The 21,621-nt window shown below is 47.7% G+C and overlaps 2 protein-coding genes across 5 annotated transcripts in view; one reads left to right on the plus strand and one right to left on the minus strand.

Annotated features, from left to right (window-relative positions):
- The first annotated feature begins 1,582 nt into the window (after positions 1 to 1,582).
- LOC120944944 (caveolin-3-like) lies at positions 1,583 to 11,407 on the plus strand. Its single transcript, XM_040358714.1, has 2 exons — positions 1,583 to 1,669; positions 10,626 to 11,407. Exons 1-2 carry the CDS (start codon positions 1,583 to 1,585, stop codon positions 10,962 to 10,964), a joined length of 426 nt encoding a protein of 141 aa, XP_040214648.1. The 3' UTR covers positions 10,965 to 11,407.
- Positions 11,408 to 18,513: 7,106 nt separating this feature from the next.
- Positions 18,514 to 21,621, minus strand: part of CACNA2D2 (calcium voltage-gated channel auxiliary subunit alpha2delta 2) — a 281,800-nt gene continuing 278,692 nt past the window's right edge. For all 4 annotated transcript variants that reach the window (XM_040358718.1, XM_040358717.1, XM_040358716.1 and 1 more), the window contains 2 exons: positions 20,733 to 20,815; positions 18,514 to 19,662 (listed from right to left, as the gene is read on the minus strand). In XM_040358718.1, coding sequence (XP_040214652.1) covers positions 19,534 to 19,662; positions 20,733 to 20,815 — 212 coding nt within the window. In that variant the 3' untranslated portion in view covers positions 18,514 to 19,533. The remainder of the gene's footprint in view (positions 19,663 to 20,732; positions 20,816 to 21,621) is intronic.

Below are 21,621 nucleotides of genomic sequence, written 5' to 3' on the forward strand. Positions count from 1 at the left end.
TTTATTTGTAATTATTAGGAGATTGCGTTTTATATTGAAATGTTGTTATTGGGAGAGCGCATGATACATTGCAACCTTGGGCCAGATTCACAGCAGAAATACGCCGGCGTATTTTCAAATTTGCCGCGTCGTATCTTGATTTGGAATCCTCAAACCAAGATATGACGGCTTTTGGCATAGATCTGACAGGCGTAGGTGTAATTCTCCGGCGGCCGCTGGGTGGAGTTTGCGTAGTTTTCCAGCGTTGGGAATACAAATTTGCTGTTTACGGCGATCCACGGAGGTACGCGCGGCCGTCGCATTCTCTTACGTCGTCGCTAGTCGGCTTTTCCCGGCGTATAGTTAAAGCTGCTATTTCGTGGCGTATAGATAGACTTGCCATGTTAAAGTATGCCCGTCGTTCCCGCGTCGAATTTAATTTTTTTTTTTTTGCGTAAGTCGCCCGTGAATAGGAAAGGACGTAACTCACGTCGAAGTTCAAAAAATGATGTCGGTGCGACGTCATTTCGCGCAAAGCACGGCGGGAAATTTCAAAACGGAGCATGCGCAGTTCAATCGGCCCGGGGACGCGCTTCATTTAAATGAATCACGCCCCTTACCCGCCCAATTTGAAATACGCGCTGAGAAATACACTACGCCGCCGTAACTTACGGCGCGAAATGTTCCTGGATTCGACTTAGAGCCAGGTAAGATACGGCGGCGTAGCGTATCTCTGATACGCTGCGCCAGGGAAATTCTATGTGAATCTGGCCCTTTGTTTTTTGTAATTATTGGAGGATTGTGCTTTATATTGTAACTTTATTGTTTGTTATTATTGGGAGGTTACATGGTACATTGTAACTTTTTATTTGTAATTATTGTATTATTGCATTTTATATTCTAACTTTTTTGTTTGTTATTATTGGGAGATTGCATGATACATTGTAACTTTTTATTTATAAATATCGGGAGATTGTGCTTTATATTCTAACTTTTTGATTTGTTATTGGGAGATTGCATGATACATTGCAACTTTGTTTTTTGTCATTATTGGAAGATTGTTTTTTATATTCTAATTTTTTTATTTGTTATTATTGGGAGATTGCATGTCACATTCAAAAACATTTTATTTATTTTTTTTGGATGATCAAATGTTACATTGTAACTTTTTTTATTTGCTATTATTGGGAGTTCAGATGTTACCTTGTAAGTTTTGTATTTGTCATTATTGGGAGATCAGATGTTACATCCTCCAATCATTGTATATTAAGGGACAAATTATTTTATTACACGTCCATTGTGTTAGAAAGATTCAGTTTTTTCCTCACCGATTGTTGTCTGTATGGAAACCAATACAACTTTTGACTTTTCATAACTTAGTGACACCTCTATGAGTGCAGAAAAAACCCCAGACCCTCAGGCAATGCAGATCGTGGCCCGTCTGACAATGGTCTCTATGACTCCTCAGTTGGATTATCTGGACTCTTGTTTGATGTCATCTTCCATGGAAACCAGGTGACAGCAGATATAAAGGGACACAGAGGAGGAAGAAGACAGGACAGACATTCCTCTACCCTGACCACAGAGGAGATCTCCAACCAACATGGCTGACGCCAAATCCATTCCCGATGAGCCAATGCCTCTGGACATGGACAACCGCGACCCCAACAACCTCAATGAGCACGTCAGGGTGAGTACAGCATCCTGCTGGGGAGCGAAGGTCCCGTATGTGTTATGGGGGTCATTCTCTAAGGTCTGGTCTCTTCCAATATTTCTCTGGTGTATGTGAGAGAAGTGTGGTCTCCCGACCTGGATGTTCCCGTTCTAGTCAACCAAATGGGGTCTTCCACAGTGCATTCAAAATACACGGAGAACATGTCAAAAACATGCAGCTGAAAAGTAGAAGTTCTATGAGAAATGAAAGGTCTATAACACGCCAACGCATTTCGGGGGTGAGAATCTCCCTTCTTCAGGGTTTGTCTTTTTCTTTTTTTCTTTTTTAAAGTGTATTTTGTGCGTGTACTCGAGAGAGGAGCCGGACTGCAGGAGTTGGGAGTAGGCAGGCCTCCCCCAGAGGCAATCTGCCACCTTTCTCCATGCCCCGGGTGGCAATAGTGGGTCCTCCCACACAGCTGCCCTACCTGCTCCGCTTTAAAGCCCAACGGGGCAGAGGGACTCCCTATAAGGGAGTGAGAGGATCTAGCCCGCTCAACCAGCCCCGATAGTCCTTCGCCTCTCTTTTTAGAGACCGCGTGGTCAAAGTGCGTGCATGTTAACCCAATTTCGAGTGCCTATAAGTGTGGTGGTTTTTGTGGGAGGGGGGTGGGCGTACTAAGCGCAGGCTTACCTCGCATAGCACACCAACCCGGAGCCGGGCTGAGACCACCAAACTCAATTCACATGTAGCCGAGACCGGGAACCGAACCCCTAGCTGCAGAGGTGAATGGCTTGTCAACGCAGTGCCAATCGCGTTAAGCCACCGCAGCTCCCCTTTCTTCAGGGTTTGTATGAAAATCAGACTGATGGAATCAATCAGTCGTGTAAAGTACAATTGCTGAAGTCAAACTACTTGCTGACCGCCCAACTGGGAAAATATCTCATGACTTTGATGTTAAATAACGGAATTATGGCTGCAGCTTGATGCCATAATCCCGGAATTCACTTTTCCTTCTGCTAAAAGTGATCCGAGCGGCCAGGGCCGATCCGAGGCAGGGTGCACAGGGTGCATTGCACCCAGGCGCCTGCAGAGGTGGGGGCGCCGAACATCTAACAGACTCTCTAACAGAAGCCCTCTCTGTGTCTATCAGAGAGCCCCCCCTCCAGGTCCCAATAAAGTACTCTGCTTCTCTTCCTGTATTTTGTTTATTGTTAAGAGATAATGTAAGGATCCCGGGGTAATGAAGACTTCATGGGGGAGCATCTCTGTGGTTGAGTCATTGCCATAGAAACATTTGTAAATGGGAGGAGTTAGTAAAACGACGACGTCCATGTGGGGGCGCCAGAAATATTTCTGCACCCAGGCGCCTGTGACCCTAGGATCGGCCCTGCGAGCGACTTTGGATTTGACGCTGAATCGCTTTTAGAAGCGACTTTCGGGGGTTCCTGGGCTTATCGGTACCTCCGGAGCTGGCAGCAGATGGGCACAGAGATGAACAAAGTAAAGATGGCCTCCGCTCATCTCTATGGCCTAGGAGGACCGGAGTGACGTCATAATGTCATTTTTATTTTTAAAGCAACAGATCAATTGTTTTGGGATCTTTTGCTTTTAAAGGTAGAGGAGAGAGGACCCGTCATAAAGAAGACCTGTCATGTTGTATTGTTATCGCAAGGAACGTTTGCATTTCTTGCGATAGCAATAAAAGTGATAAAACAAATAATAATTAAAGCGACAGTGTAAGAATAGAAAAAATGGTAATAAAATAAGTAAATATATAAGTATATATAGTATATAGTATATATAGTATATATATATATATATATATATATATATATATATATATATATATATATATAAAAAATAAATTAAAACACCACTGTGTTCCTTCTGTCTCTCAGGGGGTATATATTGCATGCCTGTTTGTTAGAAATGTGAGCGCCACAATGCTATTTATATTTTATTTATTCATTCTATAGATTTAAATTGAAATAATAATTGTAGCAGCTGCGATTGTATCACTTCCTTCAGAAGGGGCTATTTATTGCACGCTTGTTTTTTTTTTATGAATGTGAGCACTATAATGTTATAATTTTATTTTGTTTAATTATTTTATTTATTTAATTTAAAAATATATATTTTTTTTATAGATTTACATTTTTTTTTTTTTAGACCTAAAAAATTGTTATTTATTTTATGTTATTTTATATATTTAAATTTAAAGCGCAATTGTAGCAGCTACCATTGTATTTCTTCTGTCGCTGAGGGGGGATATTTATTGCACGTTTGTTTGTTATGAATGTGAGCACTAGGGGGCAGATCCACAGAGATCTGCATGGGCGCAGTGTATTAGAGATACACTACGCCGCCGTAACTTTCCCGGCTTTGGTTCGAATCCTGAAAGATTGCGCACCGAAAGTTACAGCGGCGTAGTGTATCTCAAGCGGCGTAACGGCGCAGAATTCAAATCGGCGATTAGGGGGCGTGTTTCATTTAAATGAAGCGCGTCCCCGCGCCGAATGAACTGCGCATGCTCCGTTTCTAAATTTCCCGCCGTGCATTGCGCTAAATGACGTCGCAACGATGTAATTTTTTTTAACTTAGACGTGAATTACGTCCATCCCGATTCACGGACGACTTACGCAAAAAAAAAAAAATTCAAAATAAACGCGGGAAAGACAGCCATACTTAACATGGCAGGTCTAACTATACGCGACGAAATACCAGCTTTAACTATACCCCGGAAAAAGCCGACTAGAGACGCCGTAAAAAAATGGAACTCGGAATCTGCGCCGACCTAAGTTTAAGTGTATTCTCAAACAGAGATACACTTAAACCTATTTAAGATACGACAGCCTGCGCCGTCCTATCTTAGAGTGCAATATTTAGGCTGGCCGCTAGGTGGCGCTTCCATTGCGGTTGGCGTAGAATATGTAAATCACTAGATACGCCTATTCACGAACGTACGCCCGGCCGACGCAGTACAGATACGCCGTTTACGTAACGCTTTATCAGGCCTAAAGTTATTCCATCAAATAGTTGGAATAGTAATGTTAAAGTATGGCCGCCGTTCCCACTTCGAAATACGAAAATTTTACGTTGTTTGCGTAAGTCGTCCGTGAATAGGGATTTACGTCATTTACGTCCACGTCTAAATCAATAGGCCCGTGCGGCGTACGTTGCCGCAATGCAGACTGGGAAATGTAGGCGGATGGCGCATGCGCCGTTCCAAAAAAAACGTCAATCACGTCAGGTCAAACCGAATTATCATAAAACACGCCCCTCAGCCTATTTTGAATTAGGCGCGCTTGCGCATTTACGCTCCGCCGCCGTAAGTTAGGAGGCAAGTACTTTGAGAATACAGTACCTGCCTCTCCGACTTAAGGCGGCGTAGCGTAAATACGATACGCTACGCCGCCTTAAAGTTGCGCGCCCCTAGCTATAGGTTGTTATATATATTTTTTTCATATATATTTACATTTTATTTATTTGTTTATTTTTTTTTTAGACCTAAAAATAGTTATTTATTTTATATTATTTTATATATTTAAATTTAAAGCGCGATTGTAGCAGCTACCATTGTATTTCTTCTGTCGCTGAGGGGGGATATTTATTGCACGTTTGTTATGAATGCTACATTGTTCATCTTTTATGCTTACAATGTATCAAGTTTATCTTTGGGAGTAATTGTAGCAGCTTATTGTGTTTTCATATATAGAAGAAAGGATTAAATACCGTGAAAATTGTGTTTTACATTAAAGGGAACCTGTCACAGCAGAATCAGGCAGACATATCTCAGCACACGTACCCCCCCCCCCCCCCAGGGACACATCTGTCTGTCATTGGCCCTCCCTGGTATTAGATCCCGATCTGTAACAATTACTTCCATCAATCTGTTTTCTGGGTTAATGAATCGTTATCGGGGACGGAAAGGTCACGCCGCGTTTTTCTCACCTATAATTCCCGGGAAAAAATACAATTATATAAATCCGCCCGCAGGGAGCGGCGCCGCGCATAGCAGGGACGCAGAATCTTATGATGTGAGCAAAATGTCATCACAGATAAATGGAAACCTTCGTAAATCCACATTTCCGTCGGCAGTCATGGCAATATTTATAGAACTCGCCGCTGCGACATCTAAAAAAAAAAGAGAATTATGTTTGCAGCGCGCAGTCTGTACGTCAGGAACTGTAAACAATCCGGCACAGGCCAAGCACCAAAGGCGGCATTCAAGTTTTTTTTTTTATTACCAAATGGCGATTTACAATGAGGCTAACGCGCCGCAACCGTGAGCCAACCGCTTGGTTTGCAGTTGGGGCGCGGCCTTATTGACTTGAATGGCTGGGTCTGACGGGCAGTGCCACCTGTCAATTCGACATGCTGCGTTCAATTAGCATGTGAACAGCCTACTCCAGTTCATAGGCGTGCGCAGGGGGCGTGCGCAAGGGGCGTGCCCAGGGCTGCTGTTAGAAATCTGACATCACCCCCCCCCCCCCACCCACCCCGGTCCAGAAGTGACTGAGGACATAGACTTAACGGTCCCTTTCTGTGCAGCCTCAGATAATGAAGCTTCTTGCTCATTCACAAACTGAAGCATAGTAGACACAGCTAATTATGTTTCCGTGATACAAGGACACGGGAGTGGTTAATACTGATCATTCACTGTGTTCATTCAGGAAAGGAAGGGGCCAATAAATAATATATTTACCGGCCACTTCCCCGGCTCTCCATCTTGAAAATTCATCCTATTAGGCAGATTCAGAGCGAGTTACGCCGGCGTATCAGTAGATACGCCGTTGTAACTCTGAATCTACGCCGGCGTTAATTTAAGCGTATTCTGGAAACCAGATACGCTTAAATTAGGCTAAGATACGAGAGGCGTAAGTCTCCTACGCCGTCGTATCTTAAAGTTTAATTTTTAGGCTGGCCGCTAGGTGGCGCTTCCAATGAGTTCGGCGTAGAATATGTAAATTACTAGATACGCCGATTCATGAACGTACGTGCGCCCGTCGCAGTAAAGATACGCCGTTTCTGTAAGAGATACGCCGCATAAAGATAAAGCTGCCCCTAGGACAGGGGTACTGAATTAAAATTCACGGGGGTCCAGTCAGAAAAAAATTCTTCCAGCGGAGGTCCGAATGCCAAATTGGTGCTATGACGCCACATGATATCCTCCACTTGACAACCTCCCATCACAGCGCCCCCCCACCACCACACACATGCACACACCTTTATGACCCACACACATCACACTTTTTTTTTCTTTCAACTTTATTGAAATGTAAAAATACATTTCATTCATTTTTATGCACCACAGTTCAATTGCGGTGCATAGAAACAGAATGCATTTTGCAACATACTGCTCAGCACGCAGGGGCGCTGTTGCAGTGTGAACAGGACACATAGAAAACAATTGTTTTCTATTGCCCTTGCAGAGACTGACGCATCACAGACCCCCCCATCACAGACTGACAGCCCAAATCACAGACCCCTCATTACAGCCTAATCCCCCCCCCCAATCACAGACTGACCTGACCCATCACAGACTGACCTGACCCATCACAAACTGGTCCTGACCCATCACAGACCCCCTATCACAGACTGACCCCCCCAAATACCCAACCCCCTATTACAGACTGACCCCCCCCCCAAATCACAAACCCCCTATCACAGACTGACCTGACCCATCACAGACTGACCCCCCATCACAAACTGGTCCTGACCCATAACAGACCCCTATAACAGACTGACCCCCCAAATCACAGACCCCCTATCACAGACTGACCCCCCAAATCACAAATTGGTCCTGACACATCACAGACCCCCTATCACAGACTGACCCCCCCATCACAGACTGACCTGACCCATCACAGACTGACCCCCCCATCACAAACTGGCCCTGCTGACCCATAACAGACCCCCTATAACAGACTGACCCCCAAATCACAGACCCCCTATCACAGACTGACCCCCCCCCCAAATCACAAACTGGTCCTGACCCATCACAGACCCCCAATCACAGGCTGACCCCCCCATCACAAACTGGTCCTGACCCATAACAGACCCCCTATAACAGACTGACCCCCCCAAATCACAAACTGGTCCTGACCCATTACAGACCCCCTATCACAGGCTGACCCCCCCCATCACAAACTGGTCCTGACCCATAACAGACCCCCTATAACAGACTGACCCCCAAATCACAGACTGACCCCCCCAAATCACAAACTGTTCCTGACCCATCACAGACCCCCTATCACAGGATGACCCCCCATCACAAACTGGTCCTGACCCATAACAGACCCCCTATAACAGACTGACCCCCAAATCACAGACTGACCCCCCAAATCACAAACTGGTCCTGACCCATCACAGACCCACTATCACAGGATGACCCCCCCCCCCATCACAAACTGGTCCTGACCCATAACAGACCCCCTATAACAGACTGACCCCCCCAAATCACAAACTGGTCCTGACCCATCACAGACCCCCTATCACAGGATGACCCCCCCCCATCACAAACTGGTCCTGACCCATAACAGACCCCCTATAACAGACTGACCCCCCCAAATCACAAACTGGTCCTGACCCATCACAGACCCCCTATCACAGGCTGACCCCCCCCATCACAAACTGGTCCTGACCCATAGCAGACCCCCTATCACAGGATGACCCCCCCCATCACAAACTGGTCCTGACACATCAGACTCCCCATCGCAGACGTCCACTGTCCTGTCCTACATTGCATTGCATTGCATTCCCCCCTCCCCACAGAACCCTACCTTAATCACACAGGAAATGAAGCATGGCCGCTCTGGACAATGGGTGGGACTTTCCCCATTAAAAGTGAGTGATTTATTGCTGGGACCGCCCCCGCAGCCTAGCAACCAATCACCCACTTTTCAACTTAAAAAGTCCCGCCCTTTGTCCAGAGCAGTCGCGCTTCGTGTGTCCTGTGTGATTAAGTCACTCACAGGCAGTGTGGGGAGGGGGGAGTACAGCGAGGGGGGAGTGAAACAATGTTAGAGGCACGGACCTGCCGCGCCTGCCATGCTGTGTATAGAGCGGCATCCGCAGAGGCAGGCAGGCGGGCGAGCGAACTAGCCGGTGACAGAGAACACACAGGAAACTACTTGGCGGGGCTGCGGTCCGGATAGAATGGCCACTGGGGCCGGAACCGGACCGCGGTCCGCCATTTAGTGATGCCCGCCCTAGGAGGTGTAGTCAATGTTAAGTATGGCCGTCGTTCCCACGTCGAAATTTGAAAATGTTACATCGTTTGCGTAAGTCGTCCGTGAATGGGGCTGGACGTAATTTACATTCACGTCGAAACCAATACGTCCTTGCGGCGTACTTTGGAGCAATGCACACTGGGATATGTACACGGACGGCGCATGCGCCGTTCGTAAAAAACGTCAATCACGTCGGGTCACGAGTAATTAGCATAAAACACGCCCCCCATCCTCATTTGAATTAGGCGCGCTTACGCCGGCCGCATTTACGCTACGCCGCCGTAAGTTAGGAGGCAAGTGCTTTGTGAATACAGCACTTGCCTCTGTGACTTAAGGCGGCGTAGCATAAATACGATGCGCTACGCCGCCGGAAAGATGCGCCGCCGTACCTGAATCTAGGTACATGTGCCCACAGCAGCTTCCAGCAGGAGAGGAGGGAATGCGGAGGCGCTGCGGGGGAAATGGGCACCCGAGGGGGGCCCCGGACAGCAGATGGAAGTGGTGCATGTGCTAGAACCAATCCCCCTGTAGTGCAGCCAGAGGGAGGGAGAGGAGGAGAAGTCGGCAGCATTGCAGGGGAAGGCGGAAGAGGATTGGTGTCTGCAAGAAGACAGTACAGCCAGCCCTCCTGCCCAGCAGATGCCTGGGTCCCCCTTTGTAACTGATGAGGTCCTGGCCCAGTGCAGGAGGGCTGTCTGCACTGCCTTATCAGCAGCCCTGGGTGTGTCATTTTTTTTATCATTTTAATTTTTTCCAGATTTTTTTTTTAGATGTTTATTTAAAAAAAATAAGATTACACAAAGCTCAAGCATGTTTTTTTTTTATTACTTTTCTACAATTTTATTATAATTTTTTTTCACATTTTTTTGGAGCCCTGTTGGCAGTCTTGGTTGAATTATCTGATGTCTAACTTCTGGGAAGGAGGACATATATTCCTCAGTCCCATTCTCTGCAGCCTCAGCTGCACTGGGCAGTGAGTGAAAGGAAAGTGCTCTTGTACTGAGCGGCTTTGGCTTCATACACAAACTGAAGCCTAGTAAAGACAGTTTACTAGGCTTCAGTTATGAATGAACACATCTGCACCTCACAGAGTTGATGCCCATGCCTGTGTGTACTGCTATATGTTGCCAATTCCCCACTTCTCCCTTCCCAGTGCACTGGGAAGGGAGAAGTGGGGAATTGGCAACACTTTCTGTCTTGTGGTTGGTGTCACCATGCAGTGGCGGCCCGTCCATTAGGCGCGCCACCCCCCTAAATCCATGCGACCGGCCTCTAATCTACATCCAGGGCACCGGACACATGGATTTTAATGGGTGTTTTTTTTTTAAGGCACGTGATTAGAGTCTAAGGCTTTAATTGGCTGCAAAAAAGGGTGGGCTCGGGGCGCAGGGCATTGTGCCCTGAGCCCACCCAGTTGTGTAACGATAGCAAATTAGTATTTGCTATCATCTTCCAGATTCTCCTCCCGGCCAATCAGAAAGCGGGTCCTGAGACCCGATTGGCCCGGGACTCCCAGGCCAACCAGGTCTCAGGACCCACTTCCGGTTCAGCCGGGAAGAGAACCCCCGGCTCTTCCCGGATCCTCCAGGAGTGAGGAGCAGCAGCACTCTGTGTCATCTTCCTCCTCATGGTAAGGCCTGTAGACCCCCGAGCTGATTGATCATAGCGCTATCCACCAAAAACTGAAATATGATTGGTCTGACACCTTCTGGGAATGATTCCGATTAATCACAAATTTTTTTGTGTTCATCCAACAGGTCCTCTTTGAAGATGCCTTCGGAGAGCCGGAAGGGACGCACAGTATCGAGGGCGTCTGGGGAATGTCCTTCAAGACGTACCGCGGGGTGAAGAACTGCTGTTACATGGTCCTGTCCATTCTGTGCGGTTGCCCGCTGGCCTTCTGCTGGGCGATGCAGTTCGCCTGCATCCAGTGCTGCCACATCTGGTGCGTCGGGCCCTGCATACGCATGTGGAACATGAATCTGGCCTGTATGAAGATGTTCTGGGCCTCCTGCATCCACTGTATGTGCGACCCGTGCTACGAGGCCTTCGGCTTGTGCTTCAGCTTCATCCGGGTCCAGATGAAGAACGGATAAAGATGGCGCCCCGTTATCGCTCAGTGCCACAAACCTCACAGATTCCGACCTACGCTGGGCATCCACCGACCCGGAGGCAGCCATATTGTCTCCTGGCAGAGGAACCCAAATTCACCTTCTAAGGACACTCAACCATGATGGTCCACTCCACCCGCCTTGACCACACCGGCTGCGGCATCGGCTAGTGACCTCAGAGAGGCACCATCCTTTAAGATCCATCAAGGTGCTAAAGGCATGCTAAAATGGCTCCTCAGTAAACATTACGGTAGGTCATCTTAGCATGCCTTAAGCGCTATTGCAGGGCCATTGAGGGTCTCGTGCCTCGCCGGTGGTCAATACACAAGTAATGCTGCTATGAGAATCTTGGACTAATGCCTCGTTTCCACTGAGCGGATCGGTTCGGGTCGCTTAGAATGGAACGGGTTAGAATGGTCCGGTGTATTCTGCAGAGCATTTCCACTGCAAATCGGACCATCCGGGACCATGCAAGGTTTAGAAAAAAAGCCTAGCACGTCCACCAATCAGTGAGATGTATTTGTAGGTCCGCCCTAATGGAACCGTTCCATTCTCTATGGCCCCACATCTGAAGCAGGACCCAGAATGGTCCGGTATGGTTCGCTTTTATGGCACGCTTTCATAATGGAAACACCCAAAAAAGCGTACCGTACCGAACCGATCCGCTCAGTGGAAACGAGCCATTAATGGATGATGTCTTTAAGGGTGGAGAGAGAGACCAAGGGGGTGATATGTTAAACCATGGGTGCTCAACCCGTGGCCCTCCAGCTGTTGCGGAACTACAAGTCCCATGAGGCATTGCAAGCCACTAACAGTTACAAGCATGACTTTCAAAAGCAGAGGCACTGTGGGACTTGTAGTCCCGCAAAAGCTGGTTGAGCACCCATGGTTTAACATAACCCCCCCCCCATCCCACCCCTCTCTACACACCCTCCATCCGTTTAGACCTAGATTAATCCAGATCCTTCATAAAGAGTTACAAAGATAAAGACAGGATTCAGGCTTTCATGCTGTTGCTCACTGGGAGGACCTTCCATCTTCTGTATATGTCGGTGGGTGGGCAGCTCCTGCAATGCCCACCCACCATTTTTAGTCTTAAAGATACAATCTGAATGTTATCTTCCACACACAAGCAGTAAATCTGAACTGTAACCTCTTGTCATGGAGAAGAGAGCGCCCATCCATACTGCAGATAACAATAATAAATGGGTCCCTGGTGTGCAATGCATCTCTTTGCTCCTTGTACTGTAATTCACATATATATGTTTTATTATTATTATTTAACTTCCTCTTTAATTGAATGGCCGTGGCTATCAATAAATCGCCTTCTTTTCCCATCAACCTCTCCAGCGTCATTCTGTGTTGTGAATCTTCAGTTTCTGCATTATGTGGGGCGGAGGCGGCTCTAAGCAAAACTTAGACATGAGGCCCCGCCCATAATGAGAAAAATAATCCAAGCGATAAAAAAAAATAACGCCATTTTTACGAGGCATAAGAGGCCTCCCCCCCCCCGGCCAGTCCACCCCTACCTCCTGGCGGGCACAGGAGTGGCCAGCAGCTCTGCCTCCACCGCTACAATTCATCTGCAGCGCTCTATACAAAAGACTGTAATCTTTTACCAGCCAGGGCCTGCTTAATTAGGTGGCTGGCTGGCTAGGAAAGGAGGGGGACAAGTCGGAACCCCCCTCTCCTGAACTACAGCAGGCCGCATGCCAGGGAGTCCCCTCTGGCAAAGTACATTGACCTCATATTGATAAGGACAAGGGCCTCTTCTCCATAACCCTGGCCCATTGGTTGTGGGGATCTGTGGGTAAGGGCTTATCAGCATCTGTGCCTGCTGCTAGGGATGTGGTGGGTGCCAGCAGGTGCAGGCCACATGCCGAGTGCTCCGCTGGCAAAGTACCTTGACTCCATGTTGATGAGGACAAGGGCCTCTTCTCCACAGCCCTGGCTCAGAGGTTTTAGAGGGCTGTGGGCAGAGGCTTATCCAAATATGTGCTGGTTGTTAGGAATGTGGTGGGTGCCAGTGGGTGCAGGCTACATGCCAGGGGGTCTCCTTGACCCCATGTTGATGAGGACAAAGACCTCTCCTCCACAGACCAGGCCCGGTGGTTGTGGGAGTCTGTGAGCAGAGGGTAATCAAAATGTGTGCTGGTTAATGTTGTGGTGAGTGCCAGCAGGTGCAGGCCGCATGCCAAGGGGGTCTCCTCTGGCAAAGCACCTTGACCTCATGTTGATAAGAACAAGGACATCTTCTCTATAACCCTAGCCCAGTAGTTGTGGGGGTCTGTGGGCAGGGGGTTAATGAAATCTGTCCTGGCAGCTAGAGATATGGTGGATGCTAGCAGGTGCATGCCACAATGTCATCTCTGGCAAAGCCCCTTGACCCCATGTTGATAAGGACAAGGGCCTTTTCTCCACAACCCTGGTCTGGTGGTTGTGGGAGTCTGTGGGAAGGGGCTTATCGGAATCTGTGCTGGTTGCTAGGAATGTGGTGGGTGCCACCAGGTGCAGGCCACATACCAGGGGGTCTCCTCTGGCAAAGCATCTTGTTCTCATATTGATAAGAACAAGGGCCTCTTCTCCACAACCCTGGCTCGATGGTTGTGGGGGTCTGTGGGCAAGGGTTTATCGGAATGTGTGCTGGTTGCGAAGGATGGGGTGGGTGCCAGCATTGAAAATATTGTTTCTCTATACGATGCAATCCTTCAATAGCCAAAGACGTTGGTCTGACCCTAGGTTCATCCCTATCCAAGGGGGTGGGGTGGAAGGGGGCCCTAGCACACAGGCAGAATGGGGCCCTTTCTAATACGGCTCCCGAGTCCCGATTGGTGTTTATTGTGACAGGTCAGGGATTTACCCATGCAGACCTATAAAGTTCAATGGTGGTGTGTATGAAATGATGTGTTTGTGAGCAGTAGCGCCCCCATGTGCTTGTTGGCGACCTTCGATCTGTAGAGTCAATTCAGAGACGCAGTCAGGAAACAGACTGAGATGAAGTGAAAATATGCACATTATTTATTAACTGATTCTTTGTAATAAACCATTTGAAAATATTTTACAAGTAAATCACACACGCACAATATCTTACAAACTTTCTGTCACTTGTTGAACTTTTCTGTACAAATAAATAAGTAAATAAATAAACTTTTGCTCCAGTTAACGGAAAAAAGCCACTAACTTATGGAGAGAAATTTCAGCAGCGATGACCCTCGAGCCTCCAAGAGATATTTATATATATATTTATATATATTTATACGTATTTATATCTTAGTTGTTTTTTTTTTTTTAATCTTTTTTTTCCCGGAATGGAGGATCTGACTAAAACGAGTGCGTACAGACGACTGCGCACACACACAATCCCACCCCTTCGTAGCACAGTCACATTCCCCAAACAAGGCCCAAAAAACACACACGCAAAAAGCTACGAGCAAAAATGACCATTAAAAGGGGGGGTTTGTTTATGGTTCCAATCCCCCGACCGTACCCTCCCCCCCCCCGTCCCCGAGCTCCAGCAGAGGGCATCCTCTGGGGTGGGGTCACTTGGCGAAGTGTTCGTGTGATATGGTAAGTGTCTGAAGCGCCAGTGGAAGGCGGTTGAGATGGAGAGTAAACGAGATGTGACCTTCAGAAAGTTCCAGATGGTGAACCAGCATAAGGCAGGAAGAGAGAGGATAGGAACGCAAAAAAAAAAAAAAAGCAGAGGGATAGCAAGAGTTGGGCAAGAGGGCAATTGGCCACATCGGCTACATGTACACTGGGAATTATGGGAATAAAAGCAGGCATGAAGGTTCAGCAGCTTCATCCTCCTGTGTGTGGTCTACAAAAGCCAGTGACAGTGATAAGACAATTATATAGGTTCTCGTATATGGCACCAAAATATACAAAGCCTCTCTCTCTGGAGAAGAACCAGTCCTGAAATACCCAATCGTGGTTGATGTCAATGGTATATACACAAAAGGCTATAATGGCCAAAAGTATGTGGACCCCCTTAAAAATCTGAGTCTTGGTGTTTCCATTGAATTGCTCTCCTAATACTACATTAGACATTGTAGACAATGGTGCTTTTCCAGCCTTGGTGATACCCTTGTACCAGCATGACTGTGCTCCTGTATACTAAGCCAACTCCATAAACACATGGTGTGACCAGTTTGGTGTGGAGGAACTTGAGTGTCCTGCATAGAACCATGACCTCCTCTAATGGACAACCTTTGGGCTGAATTGGTATGAGCCAGGTCTTCTCAACCAACATCTCCATAAAGACATGGTGACCAGTTTGGTGTGAAGGAACTTGAGTGTCCTGCACAGAGCCATGACCTCATCTAATGGACAACCTTTGGGATGAATTGGTATGAGCCAGGTCTTCTCAACCTAAACATCTCCATAAAGACATGTTTTGACCAGCTTGATGTATCTGGTGTCCTGCACAGAGCCCTGACCCCAACCCTACTCAACACCTTGGGGATGAATTGTAATGCTAATGGTGAGCCAGGTCTTTTTTTTTCGGCACCCAATGTGAGGCCTGATGTGTGAGCCAGGTCTTCTCATTCAACATCATTACCTGGCCTCACAAATTCCCACAGACACCCTCCAAAATCGTGTGTGGAAAACCTTTCCAGAAGATGGGCGGCACAGTGGTGTAGTGGGTAGTACTCTCTCCTAGCGGTAAAAAGGGTCGCTTGTTCGAATCCCAACCACGACATCACCTGCCAGGAGTTTGCATGTTCTCCCTGTGCCTGTGTGGGGTCCTCCGGTTACCAATGCTGGTAGGTTAACTGGCTTCTGTCTAAATTGGCCCTTGTATATGACTGCAAGTTAGGGACCTTAGATTGTAAGGTCTTGAGGGTAGGGACTGACGTGAATGTATATGTAAAGCGCAGCCTAAATTGACGGCGCTATACAAGTACCTTAAATCAGTGGTCATCAACCCTGTCCTACAGGGCCCACTAACAGGCCAGGTTTTATGTATTACCGTGGGGAGATGCAGTCTAGAATACTGCAATCACTGAGCAGCAAGTGATATCACCTGTGATGTATTTCAGTTATCTTGCAAACCTGGCCTGTTAGTGGGCCCTGTAGGTCAGGGTTGATGACCACTGCCTTAAATAATAATAAAGAAGGGGGTAACTCCACACTGGTGACCATGATGTTAGGAGGGGGGCAACTACATATTAAAGGCCCTTGTTTTGGACGTTGATGACCTAGAAGCTAATAGAGGTGTGATGGTCAGTGTCCACAAACGTTTGGCCATATAGTGTGCTTAAAATACTTTTGACAACATTTTGGTGCCGTGACTCGGGTTAAGTGCTACCCATAAGATTTGTGACATACCACGACAGCCATCCATCATTTGCCCTCTTGCCCCCGCCTTGCCAGGCCTCCGCTCTAAATAAAACACAAAGATGAAGGTCCGAAATACTGGGTCATATTACTGTTCAAACATATATTTGCTTTATCTCTGATTGCACTTATAAGGAGCGGTGCAGTAAATCACGTGAACTCTGGAGGAGGGTTATAGTTCTGCTGGAAAAAGCTGACAGGACTACCCCGGGCCCGCTGGTAGTTGGGGTCAAGTGCTGGAACTTAAGGCCCCTCAATCACTAGAGGGCCGTAGTCATGCCAACTCCAGAGATCATTTTTTTTCCAGGAGTTACAAGGATTGAACACGTAAAGGAGGACGGGGATGGACATCTGGAGGCTCTTACAGCTACATTTATTACTTACAGTATCTTTGTTCACCTTGGCAAAGGCATAAGCAGCAGAAGAAGCTGCCCGCTTCCTTCTTTGGTGATCACCGCCTCCATGTTGTGCTGAGAGTTTAGGGTAACTGATAAGTAGGAAGTGTAAATTAGACGTTGGGCAACCCTACTGCGTGTGCTTGACGAGTCTGCTGTGCTTGTATAATGATGCTGTGATCTCTGAGACACAAAGGAAGTGCAGGAGATCTATACCGAGACGGGGTAAAGCTGCTTCACTCGCTCAGTGTGATTGTATGAAGAATATGCGGTCTTAAGAGACGCGATTGTGCTGATATTTTTTGTATACATTGTGTCTTTATCTTGTGGCACTGGTGGGAGCCTAGATACTTGTGTCTTCCACAATCAAGAGGCGGTATTTCCATTAAAGGACGACTCCACCCAACAGAGATTTCAGTTTTGTGCTGTTGCTTGAAAAACGTATTGAATCGTGTGCCGCCTTCTACATTGTGCTCAGCTGCCACGGCTAATAGGAAGGCCAATCGATGATGTCAGCCCTCCCCCAATGGATTTTCCGGCATGCAGATTAAAGAAATCTAGAAGAAGGCCCTTCATTATGGCTTCATGGGAAAAGCAGAGACGCAAATTACTGCGGGGAAATCTGAACGTTGTGGGAGGGGCAGAGACACAAACTACTGCAGGAAATCTCCCCATTGTGGGAGGGGCAGGGACACAAACTCCTGCAGGAAATCTCCCCATTGTGGGAGGGGCAGAGACACAAACTACTGCAGGAAATCTCCCCACTGTGGGAGGGGCAGAGACACAAACTCCTGCAGGAAATCTCCCCACTGTGGGAGGGGTGGCGATACAAAATACTGGAAGGAAATTTCACCCTTTTAAGGTGTGGGGGGGCAGAGAGACTTTAGGGAAATCTCACCATTCTAGAAGGAGCAGAGACGCAAACTCCTGCAGGGGAAACCTTATTACTGTGGGAGGGGCAGGGATAATAAATCCCACCATTGTGGGGGGGGGGCAGACACAGACTACTGCAGGAAACCTCACCATTGTGGAAGGGGCAGAGACGCAAATCTCATCATGGCCGCAGGGGAAGAGACACAAACTATTGGGGGAAATCTCATCATTGTGGGAGGGGCAGAGGCATAAACTACCGCAGGAAATCTCACCATTGTGGGAGGGGCAGAGCTACAGACTACTGCAGGATATCTCGCCATTGTGGGAGGGTTATAGACACAAATTATTGGGGGAAATCTGATCATTGTGGGAGGGGCAGAGACACAAATCTCATTGTGGGAGGGTTAGAGACACAAACTATGGGGGGAATCTCATAAATTGGAGGGGGGGGGGAACAGAGACAAAAACTACTGTAGGGAACCTCACCATTGTGGGAGGGGCAGAGACGCAACCTATTGGGGCAATTCTCACCATTGTGGGAAGGGCAAAGAAAATAAAACTACTGGAAGAAATCTCACCATTGTGGGAGGGGCAGAGACATAAACTTTTGGAGGGAATTTCATCATTGTGGGTGAAGCAGAGATACAAATCTCTCCATTGTGGGAGGGGTGGAGATATAAACTATTGGGGGAACCCTCATCATTGTGGGAGGGGCAGATACAAACTATTGGAGGAAATTTCACCATTGTGGGAGGGGCAGAGACAAACGATTGGAGGAAATTTCACCATTGTGGAAGGGGCAGAGACACAAGCCACTGCAAGAAAATCTCACCGTTTTCGGCAGGATGGAGACACTATCTACTGCGGGAAGATCTCTCCATTTTGAGTGTGGCAGAGACACAAACTTTTGCCACTGGAGTCACTGACAAATTTAAGATGCCGTTGGCTAATTTAATCCATCGATTGCCCAACGTGAACCAAAATATCAGATTTGGGCTGAGTTGGCCTTCAAAGAAAATGTAACATTGCACAGAAGTAAAGACATCCCAAGCCTGTTTCTTTGGTACAATACTGTACGGTCCTATGATGTGACAGGGTTGTGCTTGAGGTTATGAAGCCCGAACAGAAAAGAATAACATCAATTATCTAACACAGCTGCTTTTGGCACTCACGTTGCAGCAGAAGTGCAATCCCCTAGAGCCTGGCAAAGGATCCTGGGTAAAGCAATTCTGCAGCCAAAGACATGATAACATCTCCAGTCCATGAAAAGTGTGTACATGATGCTCAACACAGACTTCTTGCATGAAGAACTTGGCAATACCCAATGCGGAAACCTAATGTTTCTCGCTTATTGAATTTTCTGTCACCGCCCCCCCCCCCTTCCTCCTAGTGACTTTGGCCCCATGTGTGATCCAAAGGGAAAGATGGACTTCCACTCGGTCTGACGATGATATGAAGAAGCCATGATGACTTGATGGTGGATGTACAGAATGCCGTTGCGATGTTGACTCTGACCCTTAGCATTGATACTGGAGCTATACAGAAATATGGAGGCCAAGGTCAGAACATCACAGTGACGTGGTGACGTCATCTCAGAGACCAGATGTGAAGACAGAAAAAACGGGGAAACCGACGAGAGACGGATGGACAGGAAACAAGAGATCCTAGAAAGTGGCCACGATGGACATGGCAGGAAGTTCTTGCCGACGAGTTAAGTGCTGCTACAAAGCCGTGATGCGGTTCTCCCGGTTGCCTTGGAAAAAAACTCCCGATGGCGCTAAAAAGGTCTCCTGGTTGTCACAGTAAGATTCATCCATAACAAGTGGTGGTTGTCGTGGTAACTCAGCCCAAAATGCGCTGGAGTGGCACTTGCCTGGTTGTCATGGTAACCACGTCACTAATCAAGAAGTGGCCTCAGGAAGGAGGGAGGAAGCAGGGACGGGGGTCTAGAGCCCCCTACCGGTGGTGGATGACGTCGAGGCGGAAACCAGGCACAGGAGTAGCGACTGAAGAAAGGCCAGCAAGAGCCAAGACGGTCGGAACATGGAGCCTCTGCCGCAGTCTGATGTGTCCTCCTGGATGGGAGAGAAAGAGGGAGAGTTAACGGGAGAGAACGAGGTGAGACATTAGGAAAAATGTAAGATATGAGAGCTAATAAGAGTATACAAGAGAGCCTATGTCAGTGAATGCCAATGAGCGATGGAAGAATTGGCCAGCATTGTGGTAAGTAGCTTGCCTTATAGCTCAATGTGCCAAACCTATGGCCTTGGACCCATCATTTAGGCCTGTGGTCTCCAAACTGCGGGTCAGGGGCCAAATGTGGCCCTTTGTATACCTTTATCCAACCCTTGGAGGACTATTCCTCCCACTGACACCAATGATGGGACACTATTCCCCCCACTGACACCAATGATGGGACACTATTCCTCCCACTGACACCAATGATGGGACACTATTCCTCCCACTGGCACCAATGATGGGCCACTATTCCTCCCACTGGCACCAATGACGGGCCACTATTCCTCCCACTGACACCAATGATGGGACACTATTCCTCCCAATGACACCAATGATGGGACACTATTCCTCCCACTGGCACCAATGATGGGACACTATTCCTCCCACTGGCACCAATGATGGGCCACTATTCCTCCCACTCACACCAATGATGGGGCACTATTCCTCCCACTGACACCAATGATGGGGCCCTATTCCTCCCACAAACACAAACTGTGGGGCACTAGAATTTCCCCCAGTACCGAAGATAGGACATTGTTTACACACACTAATGGCAGGACATTTTCTACTCTCACTGGCTATGGTCGGGCCCCCCTAAAGTCTGAAGCACAGTAAACTTGCCCTTTGTTTTGAAAGTTTGGAGACCCCTGGTTTAGGCATACAGTTGTCTCACTGTAACTTCATATCAAACAATAAACTTCCCTTGTTCAGAAATGTTGATTGGCTTGCAACGCTTTAGTCTCTGGTCACTGGTAGATGCCACATAGTAAGGCAGGTTGACCCAACAGGTGGTCCAAGGCCATATACCACCTCTCATTCCCTGGTGGAGATTCTTTGCAATGACCCTTCTAAACATGCAGGCTGCTATGGAAGCTTCAGAAGGCATTCAAAGAAATGCGCCATTTACCATCTGGTTGTAGTCAAAGCAGACGTGAGGACCTTTCCGGTATCGAGGCGTTTCCACCAACTCACACTGTTCCGGACCTTCCGCTGAGAGAGGAGGTTAAGGGACAACAAGGAGTTAATTGGTATAAACCAAGATGGGCTGAGCTTTATTGCTGAGCTTTGGTTCTATCCAAGGATCTAGAGTGTCCTGCACAGAACCCTGGACCTCAACCCCTAAGAACACCTTTGAGATGAGTGGGAATTGTGAGCCATGTTTTCTTTTTGGCGCTCAACGTGTGTGAGCCGGGCCTTCCCATGCCACATCAGTACCTGACCTCACGAATGGGCACAAATTCCCAGACACTCTAAAATGGGGGAAAACAATAATAAGGCCCATGGTTTTGGAATGAGATGTCCAATGTTTTATTTTTTGAGTTGGATGGTCAGTGTAAATGGCGGTATACTACAACGCGGAACATGGAGTGCGTTTGTGTTGTGTACAGGGCCAGGAGAGTACAATACTGGGATCCAGGAGAGTACAATACTGGGATCCAGGAGAGTACAATACTGGGATCCAGGAGAGTACAATACTGGGATCAAGAGGGCAAAGTACAGGGGGGGGTCAGGAGGGTCACTGGGATCGGGAGGGCACAACACTGGGATCCAGGAGAGTACAATACTGGGATCCAGGAGAGTACAATACTGGGATCCAGGAGAGTACAATACTGGGATTCCAGAGAGTACAATACTGGGATCAGGAGGGCACAACATTTGGATCAAGAGGGCGCCAGAGCCGAGCAGAGCCAAACCGCGCAGTTCGGAAATGCTTGGAAAATCGCAGAAATACTCAGTTCCTGAGCCTTTCCAAGTTCCGCTGAAATATCCTCGGCCCTTTCCGAGTGTTTGAGGCT

Source organism: Rana temporaria, chromosome 7 (assembly GCF_905171775.1).
Source record: "Rana temporaria chromosome 7, aRanTem1.1, whole genome shotgun sequence".
In the NCBI taxonomy this organism is placed as follows: Eukaryota; Metazoa; Chordata; class Amphibia; order Anura; family Ranidae; genus Rana; species Rana temporaria.